The following is a 10,880-nucleotide window of genomic DNA, read 5'->3' as shown; positions in this document are numbered from 1 at the left end:
TTACCGTTACAATTTGTACGTGTTTCTCCGGTAATAAATAGACTTCCTTTATGGAAAAAAAAAACAATGTAAAATGGGTTGAAAAACGGAAAGATAAATTAATAGCATGTACGATATTAATTTACTTTGTAAACTAGAGAACAAAAGAAAATCATAAGTATGCTGTAGAAAAAGAGAACTGGCATTGAGGCACGAGAAGATAGGCAAACAAAAGGGAAAAAGTTTCAAGATCAGTCAAGGAGGCCTGATTCGACTCTTAGGACTGGACGAGCTGTACGTATCTTCTCCTTCTTCCTCGTACGAGGTAACAGATGAGGAAAAATATGAATGTTGAGAGTCTGTATAAACACTCTTCGCAAACAGTACTGTCTCTGGCCTCGATTTTCTGCACTACAAAGATCATTATAATTTCGTATGCCATTGATGTGCGTATGCCATAAGCACAACCATCATCATGAGAGCAAATTAATTAGCATGAGTCATCCAATCAACTATGGATCGTCAGAGATCATGGAGCTTAAGAAATCTTTGATCTCTATTTTTTTCTTCTTTTTTTTCTAAAAATATATATATATATATATATATATATATGATCACAGACAGGTCTACATTTGAGTAATCAAGGTGCACATGAGGTATGGAAATCTTGGGGTTCGATGAGAGGTGTAGAATCGAGGTGCACATGAGGTGTTTGATAGGAGGTGTCAATAAGTGGCATGGGTGAGTTAAGCGGAGGGGAGATATGCAAGTCTTGGGGTTCGATGTTGGCTTGTTTGAGAGGGAAAATATTTTCATGAAATATAACGTCAAGGGAAAGGAATATTTGGTTTGTGGTGGTGTCTAGGAGTTTGTATATCTTAACTCCATAAGGATAGCTGATAAACAAGCACTTTTGGGCACGAGCATCAAATTTGGAACAGCCATAGATTAATGTGGAGGCAAAACAGAGCCATCCGAATGTTTTGAGGTGGGAATATAATGGTTTTTTGATATAGAGCATTTCAAATGGAGACTTGCCTTGATGGTTTGGAGATGGGGTTTGGTTGATTAAGTAGACGGCAGTGTTGATGAATTCCATCCAGTATTTTATAGGTAGGCTTGATTGAAATTTCAATGCTTTGGCAATGTTTAATATGTGCCGATGTTTACGCTCAGCGAAGGCATTTTGTTGGGGAGTGGTGACACAAGTAAGTTGATGCAATGTTTCTTTGGAATCATAGAATGAGGGCATATTAAACTCGACACCATTATCAGATCTGATTGTTTTCATTTGTGTGTTGAATTGAGTAGCAACAAGGGTAAAGAAATTTTGAATGGATGTGTGAGCTTCAGATTTATTTCGGAGTAAATATATCCAGGGGCATATAGTGAATTGGTCCACAATTGTAAGGAAGTATTTGACATCATTGTGAGCTTGGATCGGATTAGGGCCCTAAATGTCAACAGAAATTAAGTCGAATGGTTTGGAAGTTGTGGTATTTGATTGAGGAAATGAGAGTTTGTACTGCTTTGCGAGTGGACTTTGAACTTGACTTGTGAATATCATTCAATACTTGTTGTGTCATGGAACAATGTCCAAGTCTGTAATGTCATAGTCTGAATTCATCAAATTTTGAAACATGTGAAGTGTTAACATAGCTGGAACAGAAAGTAGAAAAAAAAGATTGTAAAGTCGTGGGATCTGCTCTGGTATTGTGGAGGTGATTGAGTCCATTATGCACTGTCCACATGCCAGTCGTCTTCCAAGATGAAAGGTCCTAAATATGACAAGAGTTAGAAGAAAAAATGAGACAACAATTTGAATGAGTGGACAAAGATTTGGCAGAGAGTAAATTGAATGAGAAAGCAGGTACACAAAGCACATGTTTGAGAATGAGTTGGTCAGAAAGATGTATATCACCAACGTGTGTGGCGGTTGTTGTGGTGCCATTTGGAAGTTTGATCGTGTGTGAGATGAGGGTTACATTATGGGTGAAAAGATTAGGGTTGCAGATCATGTGATCTGTAGCTCTAGTGTCTATTATCCACGAGTGAGTGGATTTTGTGATGGTGTGTGATGTGTTTGTAGAATTGTAACAAAGAGTACCAGAAACAGGAAAAATTGCAAAGGCTGATGAATTTGAACAAGCATAATTTACAGCAGATGTAATGGTAGGAATTTGAGGAGTTTGGAGTAAGGCAAGGAGGCGGGCGTACTGTTCTTGAGTAATAGGTGAGCCATTGTCGATTTGTTCCTATTCAAGTGAAGACTGATTAGCATATGATTTAAATTTGGAATTATTTCTGTGACCTGGAGGAAATCCATTTAGCTTGTATCACTTGTCTCTGGTATGTCCTGGTATGCAACAATCGGAACACACAGGGAGATTAGGATTTGCTTTGAAGCATTGTTCCAATGAGTGCCCCTGTATGTTGCAGTGAGTGCAAAACAATCAATCGTTACGCGATGAGGATTGATTGCTTTGATCAGGTCCTTTTACTGCCATTGCAATCGGTGCTGGAAGGGAATTAAGTTATCTACGCCTTTCCTCTTGTTGTATAAGAGATAAAACTCAATTTAACGTTAGGAGAGGGTCATAGAGTAAGATCTGTGCTCTAACGGCGTCAAATGATTCATGCAGTCCCATGAGGAACTGCATAACCTTACTTCGGTGAGTGTGATCCATCAGGGTCGTCATTGCTCCACACTTACAAGAAGGCATGGATTCATATATTTCCAATTCATCCCAGAAACTGTTGATTTTATTATAATATTGGCTAACCAATTCATCATCTTGAGTAATAGAGTAAGATCATTCCAATATATAACAATTATATCCATGTTGTTTTATGAAACAATTAAAAATAATATTATTTTACTTTATTCTCATTTGTAAGAAAATTATTATTATTATTATTATTTTACAATTGATCGAAGAATATTGTTGATTTACGTACTGTACTGTAAATGATTGATTGTTCATTGATTGTTCAAGAATATTGTTCATTGAAACATTGATTTGTTTCAAAAAAAAACAATATTCGAAGACAATATCCCATAATGTTTTCTACTCGTGCAAGTGAAAGTTTTGAGGTTCTTTATAATGGGGAGTATCCTAATTTTCTTTGTAAGATTTTAATTGAATGTTTGAAACATTAATTAATTGTCCAAACTAAAAAGCTAATAAGTACTGCTCGATCCTATCATTGTCGGGAGATCGAGTCTCATAATTCGTTTAATTAATCGAATCATGTCGTGTGGTAGAAGATCATGATCATCAATTTCTGGTGATGTATACACGCGCGTGCTTTCTGTCTTCCGACATAAAGTTGACGATTAGAAAAACAATTAATGTCAAAAAATTTTGGACTAGAGGAGAAGAGAGAGAATATAAGATCGCACAAACTCAGAATATCGTGACTACAATATTGAATGCTGCCATGGCTGATCAGCATAAGAAGCTTCACATAGCCATGTTCCCCATATATGGCTGGCCTTCGGCCACAAAATCCCATTCTTACTTCTTAGTAACAGTTATGGTAGAATCAGAATGTAGTAAGGCAAGCAAGGCAGAGAGTTGGGAAAGAATTCTGTATATTCATCATGCGTATTGCAGTGTACATAGCCTTCTATTTATAGTAACTACAAAAGAATCTTTTCTAACTAATTTGTACAGACAATCCGTAACAGAATTACAATTTTTTTATTCTAGAATCTTCTTTGTTCTTCTAGCTGTGCATTGTTGAGTAGTGATCTGAGCTGGCTTGAGGAAAATATTGTGATGACTGTCGGGTGGTCTCTAACATCCCCCCACAAGATGGAGAGTGTATGTCAATTACGCCCATCTTGAGCAAAAGAGAATAAAAAGATGGAGAATGAAGAGCTTTAGTAAGTATGTCCGCCCACTGTTATGTAGATGGTGTGTATGCAGTGACAATGAGGGCATAAGAGAATAAAATGACAGTGTATGTCAATTACTCCCATCTTGAGCAAAAGAGAATAAAAGGATGGAGAATGAAGAGCTTTAGTTAGTACATCCCCCCACAATGATGACAATCTAATTCAATATGTTTGGTCCTCTCATGAAAAATAGGATTTGAGGCAATATAGAGGGCAGACTTACTGTCACAGTGAAGAATGGCTGGATGAGTATGAGAAATCATGAGGTCAGCAAGTAAAAATCTTAACCAAACAAGCTCACACGATGCAGCAGCCATGGAACGATATTCTGCTTCAGCGGAACTGCGAGATACAATTGATTGTTTCTTGCATTTCCATGAGACGAGGGACTTACCAAGGAACACACAATAACATGTGGTTGACCTCCTTGTATCAGGACATGAAGCCCAATCAGAATCACAGTATGAGGTGAGCTGGTAGATTGAAGATGATGGGAAAAATAACCCTTGGCCAGCTGACTTCTTCACATAGCGTAGGATTTTGTGTGCAGCTTGAAGATGAGGGACTCGAGGAGATCTCATGTATTGGTTGAGCAAGTTACCTGAAAATGACAAGTCAGGCCATGTGATGCTGAGGTAAAGGAGACGTCCAATGAGCCTTCTGAACTCAGATGGATCATGAAGTAGCTTGCCTTCATCTTTGCTGAATTTGAGATTCAGGTCCATAGGAATTAAGGTAGCCTTGCAACCAATCAAACTAGCATCATGTAATATGTCAAGAGCGTATTTCCTTTGGCATAATTGAATCCCATTTGAAGTTCTAGCTTCCTCTAATCCGAGAAAGTACTTGAGTGTACCGAGGTCTTTAATTTTGAATCTTGATTCAAGAAAAACTTTGAGTGCAGAAATTTCATGAGAATTATTTGAAGCCACAACTATATCATCAACATATACGAGTAATGTGATAAAAGATGTACCATTCCTTTTGGTAAAGAGACTATAATCAACTCGAGATTGAGTAAAACCAAAGTGTAACAAGGAAGAAGAGAATTTGGCATACCATTGTCGGGATGCCTGTTTAAGACCATATAAACTCTTGTTCAACTTGCAAACTTTGTTGGGACTTGCAATTTCATTATCCATTGCTTTGCGCCAATCTAGACTTTTCACAGCTTGTGCATAAGTGTGTGGTTCAGCGTGAGTAAGAATGGAAGTGGCAAAGGCAGCATGTTTGGATGATAATTTATCATGGCATAAAACTGAATTTATTGGATAAAGATGGTGAGAAATGGAATTACCTTTTACCTTGGAGCTTGATAGAGAAGCAGTGGGCATGGTAACTTGTTGATAGTAGTAGTCATGAAGGTAAGAGGGGGGTTTCTTTAGTCTGTGTGGTCGTTGGGGTGGAGGTTGGTTTTGTGAAGAGATGTCTTCATAAGAAGATGTAGATGCAGGTTGTTGTGATGGTAAATTTTCTGGTATGGGGTCAATTTGAGAAGGAGTGGAAGATGGTAGGTGATCTGGTATGGGTTCGGATTGAGGAAAAGTTGGAGCTATTATAGTGTCTGGTATGGGTTCAGAGTGAGAAGTAGTTGGGGAGGGAATGTTGTCAGGTATGGGGTCAGATTGAGGGAGGATTGGAGCTGTCGGGTGGTCTAGTATGAGATCATTTTAAAAAAGAGGGAAATAATTAATAGTTTCTGGAACTAGAGGAGGGAATTATAGTGAAGGGGAGGTTTGTGACTCATGGGTGGAAATGACATTTTTGTAGGGAAAAATATGCTCATAAAAAACATCTCTTGAGTGAAAAACAGATTTACTCTCTAGATCAAGTAATTTGTACCCTTTAATGCCAAAGGGATAGCCAAGAAGGATGCAGGCTTTGGCTCTAGAATCAAATTTGTGGCGATTGTTTTTTAAAGTTGAGGCAAAGAGCAAAGACATCCGAAGTTTCTTAAATGAGTGTAGGTTGGTTTGACTTGGAATAGAAGTTCATATGGTGTCTAATTTTGTAAATTGGGAGAAGGTGTTCTGTTGATAAAATATGTGGCAGTTAGGATGCATTCATTCCAAAAGGATGTGGGAATTCCAGATTGAAATTTTAAGGCTCGAGCAACGTTTAAAATATGTTGATGTTTTCGTTCAACAATCCCATTTTGTTGGGGGCTCTCAACACAACTTTTTTGGTGGATTATCCCTTGTTGCATGTCAAAATTGGTCATTGCAAATTCATTTCCATTATTAGTCCGAATTACTTTATTGTTGGTGTGGAATTGTGTTTGAACTAGAGAACAAAAAGATTGCATGAAGTTTCTGGTTTGAGATTTGTTGTTCATTAAATAGACCCATGTTGATCTTGAGAAGTCATCAACGATTGTTAAAAAATATTTAGATCTATCATGTGCCATTTGGGAACAAGGTCCCCAAATGTCACAATGAACAAGATCAAATGGTTTTGATGCACGGTGGGTACTAACAGGAAAAGGTTAACGGTAAACGTGAGTCTGATAAATGACCCATTCTACAATGCCATAAATTGTAATCAGAGATGACAGAAGCAGAAAAGTGGGTGGAATTTTGTGGGAATCTGGAAAGGATAGATGAGAGGGCAGTGGGAGACACGTCTGTCAACTGAAGATTGTATAAACCATTGTGAGCCTCACCCTTCCCAATCATGCTCCAAGAGAAAAGGTCCTGCACATAACATGCATTAGTAAAAAAAATAAAGCAGCAGTTAAGGTCGTGAGTTAATTTCTTGGCAGAGAGAAGGTTGAACTTAAAGGATGGGATGCATAAGACATCCTTGAGAATGAGATTTTGATTGAGTTGAACAGTTCCTTTGTGAGTAATGGCAGCATGATTGCCATTGGAAAATTTAACTTGAAAATCAACTTTGGTGGGTAAAGAGGTATAAATGGAGGTGCAACAGATCATGTGATCTATTGCACCCATGTCAATGATCCATGGAAAATACTGTGAAGAGGCTGGTGCCATGTGAGAAGCTGAGAAACAAGAAAAAATACCAAACATAGTAGTGGCAGAGGTACAATTATAGGAATCAAGGGGCTGAACTTGTTTAGCAGCCTGCTGTGTAGCTTGAGATTGGAGCAAAGTAACGAGATGCTGATATTGCTCTTTAGTAAGAGCAGCTTGTGAGTCCTCAGTGATCTGTTCTCGGGTGGAAAGGCTAATTTGATTAGCTGATGGATCAGAAACTTTGTTTCAAGGAGCCAGTTTATGGCCTGGTGGATAGCCATGTAGTTTGTAGCATCTGTCAATAGTGTGACCAACAAGGCTGCAATGGGTGCATGTGGGTTTTTCAAGGTGTGGATTGGCTTTGAAACATTTGTCTAAAGAGTGCCCAGAGATTTTGCAAAAGGAGCAAAAAAATTTCTCTCGCCTTTGAGAACCAAATTGTTTGGGGCTATCTCGGTTGGATGAAAAATAGGTTTTAGTAGCCATAGCAAGAGTTTCATGAAGATTAGGGGAAGTTGTTGAAATCTATTTACGTTTCTCTTCTTGTTGAACAAGGGCATAAACCTCACTCAAGGTGGGGGTGGGTTTAAGAAGAATTATTTGAGCTGTGATATTGGTGAAAGAATCATTAAGTCCTATGAGGAACTTCATCATCCAGTCACATTGTTGGTTTGCAATGACAGGTTGCATAGCACCACATGCACAAGATGGAATGATTTCAAAATTAAGAAGTTCATCAAATAAACTTTTTAATTTTGAGAAATAAAGGCTAATAGAGTCATCCCCTTGAGTAAGAGAATGGATGGATTGTTTCAATTCATAAATCCGTGGGCCATTGTTTTGTGCAAAACGTTGGTCTAACTCAAGCCATAGGGCATGAGCAGTGTCAACATACACAACACTGTTTTTGAGTTCAAGGGACATTGCATTTTGAATCCAAGTTACAACCATGTCATTACATTCAAGCCATGGTTCTAACAAAGGAGAGTTTGGGATAGTAGGTTCATGAATCGTACCATCAATGAAGCCCAGTTTCTTCTTGATTTGAAGAGATCTTCGGATGGTACGAGCCCAAGAATGGTAGTTGTCTGCTGTGAGGAGATGAGTGGTAAGTAGGGGCTGGAAGGGTCTTTAGGGTTGATATTGGTATTGATAGGAGGGGGATCAATTTTCTCAGAGGCCATGGATGGCTCTTGATACCATAACAGTTATGGTAGAATCAGAATGTAGTAAGGCAAGCAAGACAGAGAGTTGGGAAAGAATTCTGTATATTCATAATGTGTATTGCAGTGTACATAGCCTTCTATTTATAGTAACTACAAAAGAATCTTTTCTATCTAATTTGTACAAACAATCCATAACAGAATTACAATTCTTTTATTCTAGAATCTTCTTTGTTCTGCTGGCTGTGCATTGTTGAGTAGTGATCTGAGATGGCTTGAGGAAAATTCTGTGATGACTGTCGGGTGGTCTCTAACACTTAGAGCTTATTAGCGAGCACATAGCTCGAAGTGGTCATCGTATTTCGTTCATATCTACTCCTAGAAACATTAATTGAACGCCTCCCAAAGATCCTGGCCTCTAGATCTAACACCTTTCGTGAATTTCGTGAAATGACTCTTTCCCCATGTAGAGAACCTCCAAGAAAATGCAGGGGCCACCATGGACACGCATACCACATGACCACATAATTAATTTCATGATACCTTAAGCTTGCCCGTGATGGTCTCCGAGAACCTTTGTCTCGTTTCTTAGAAACCTCCACTCCTGATTGGATTGTATAATGTATATGAATTTACCCCACAATGGTTACCACCAATTGCCACAAAGCTACGCATCTCACAGGCCTTGTTCAGTGTTTTCAGTGCATCATGGCTAGGTTTCTTTGGACCACCAGTAGAGTGTAGCGCGATGGACCACAAAGCTACGCATCTCACAGGCCTTGCTATTTAGTTCAGTGTTTTAGTTACTGTTATTTATGGAGTGAACACTCCACTGTTATTTATTATTTTATAATTATTTTTACTTACTTTTCACAGATTTTTACTACTATTCACTATTCCTTGATATATTATTATTATATTACTATTTTTTCACAACCATTCATAAAATATCTGACATCACTATCTAAATTCAACTTACCGCCCCTCCCAAATGGGTATCCTTTCCAACCAAAATAGCGATTCCGCTCTTTATGGCAAAGAAAATGCTTCTGCAATTTGTGATTGGTTTCGTTATAGTAAAATGGTGTTAGGCACCGAAGTCATGGCTGTTAAAGCTTGCAAGGAGGTGGAAGGTGAGTGGTTGAATCTTATAGGAAAGCTTTATAATTTAACTGTAATCTGGTAGGCTTATTGCCACCCTTGGCGGAAGATCAATAGCACTAATTGGGGCACGATCGTTGAGTGGTTAGACAAGCAAGAGAAAGGGTTAGTGGTTTACGTAGCATTTGGAACTGAAACCAAACCAAGTCCACAAGACTTTAAAGAGTTGGCTCTAGGGCTAGAGCAATTGGGAGAGAAATTCAAAGTATTTTCACCAATGTGCTAATCACAGAAGGAAAGTTAATGAGATTTTGTGTGTGACAGATGCAAGGGGCAGATTGTATAACAACCAAGAAGAACTAAAGAGGGTGTTTAATTAGTGATCATTTTAAATCTGTTTATACTACCTCATCCCCAACTGGTGTTGAAGAAATATTACAAGAATTTCAAACACAGGTGCCTAAAAATTTGAACAAGTAATTAATCATATATCATGAATGTTTTTCAACTTCCAAAGGGGCTGCTACACGACATAATTATATTGATACAGAAATTTTGGCGGGGTCATCAACAACAGGATTAAAAAAAAATTCATTGGATCAAGTGGTCAACATTGAGTAAAACAAAAGGTATATGTGGATTGGGTTTTAGGGACTTGGAGTGTTTTAAAGAGGCCATTCTTGTTAAGTAGGGCTGGAGACTACAACAAATGCCTAATTCACTTGTGGCAAAACTTATGAAGCTGAAGTATTATAGGCAAGGAGCTTTTTTGAACTCTATACTGGGATGTAAACCTTCATGTGCATGGAGATCGATTCAGGGGAAAATGATTACAAAAGGAATGGACGATATGGAGAATTGGTAATGGCTGTACAGTCTCCATATGGAAGGACATGTGGCTTCCTAAACCTGTGACTTATCCAACCCAGTCCCTAGCTACTATACTTCCCCTCTCAGCAAAGGTGAATAATTTAATTGATGTTGAAAATTGGAGATGGAATATAGAAACTGTAAGGTCAAATTTTACAGATGTGAGGATGCTGAAGCTATATTGCAAGTTCCTTTAAGTATGATAAATTGAGAAGATAAGCATATTTGGTAGTATACAAACTCTAATATTTACTTCGTTAAAAGTGGTTGTCACCTACAAAAAATGCTGATTGATAGAAGTTATGGAGAATCCTCAAGTAGATTGCCTGGAGAGACTTTTTGGAAGAGGTTATGGAATTTATCTACTCCCATGGTGGTTAAGGTGTTTACTTGGAAGGCATGTCATAATGGATTGCCATCTAGAAGAAATTTTGTCTTAAAAATAGTGATTGACTCTTATCTATGTCCTATCTATGAACTGGATTATGAAGATGTGGTATATGCTTTGTGGAATGGTGTAGCTACAGGTTATGTGTGGAGTGTTGGCTCTCGAATCATTCAAAAAATGGAAAGTTGGGAGAGGGATTTTATAACTCTACTGGAGCATATCAACAACAAAGTTGACCAACAACAATTTGCTGAGATAATTGTTATTATGAGAAAATTTTGGCTAAGGCAAAATTCTGTTATATATGAAAACTTTTTTCTTCGTCCTATTGCATTAGTTACACAAGCAATGGTGTAGTTGCAGGAGTTTCATAATGCCATAGCTGAGACGATGCAACCTAGAAGTATGACTTCATATGAGAAACAATGTTGGTTGCCACCAGTATCTCCATGGATAAAGGCAATCTAGGATGTAGCTGGGAAAAGGAGCACAAAAGGATAGGG

General features: G+C 38.1%; 1 protein-coding gene across 1 annotated transcript; it reads right to left on the bottom strand.

The window, feature by feature from the left end:
• Positions 1-4,008: 4,008 nt before the first annotated feature.
• LOC118349875 (uncharacterized mitochondrial protein AtMg00810-like) lies at positions 4,009-5,214 on the bottom strand. Its single transcript, XM_035695804.1, has one exon. The coding sequence runs from the start codon at positions 5,212-5,214 to the stop codon at positions 4,009-4,011; it is 1,206 nt and encodes a 401-aa protein (XP_035551697.1).
• Between the last annotated feature and the right edge of the window lie 5,666 nt (positions 5,215-10,880).

This window comes from Juglans regia, chromosome 11 (genome assembly GCF_001411555.2).
Source record: "Juglans regia cultivar Chandler chromosome 11, Walnut 2.0, whole genome shotgun sequence".
NCBI lineage: Eukaryota > Viridiplantae > Streptophyta > Magnoliopsida > Fagales > Juglandaceae > Juglans > Juglans regia.
The sequence above is the reverse complement of the archived record's forward strand: the minus strand, read 5'-3'. Positions and strand labels throughout refer to the sequence as shown.

What these genes read in the sequence shown, in the direction of transcription:
- LOC118349875 (XM_035695804.1), bottom strand. Translation starts at nt 5,214, where the DNA reads ATGCCCACTGCTTCTCTATCAAGCTCCAAGGTAAAAGGTAATTCCATT.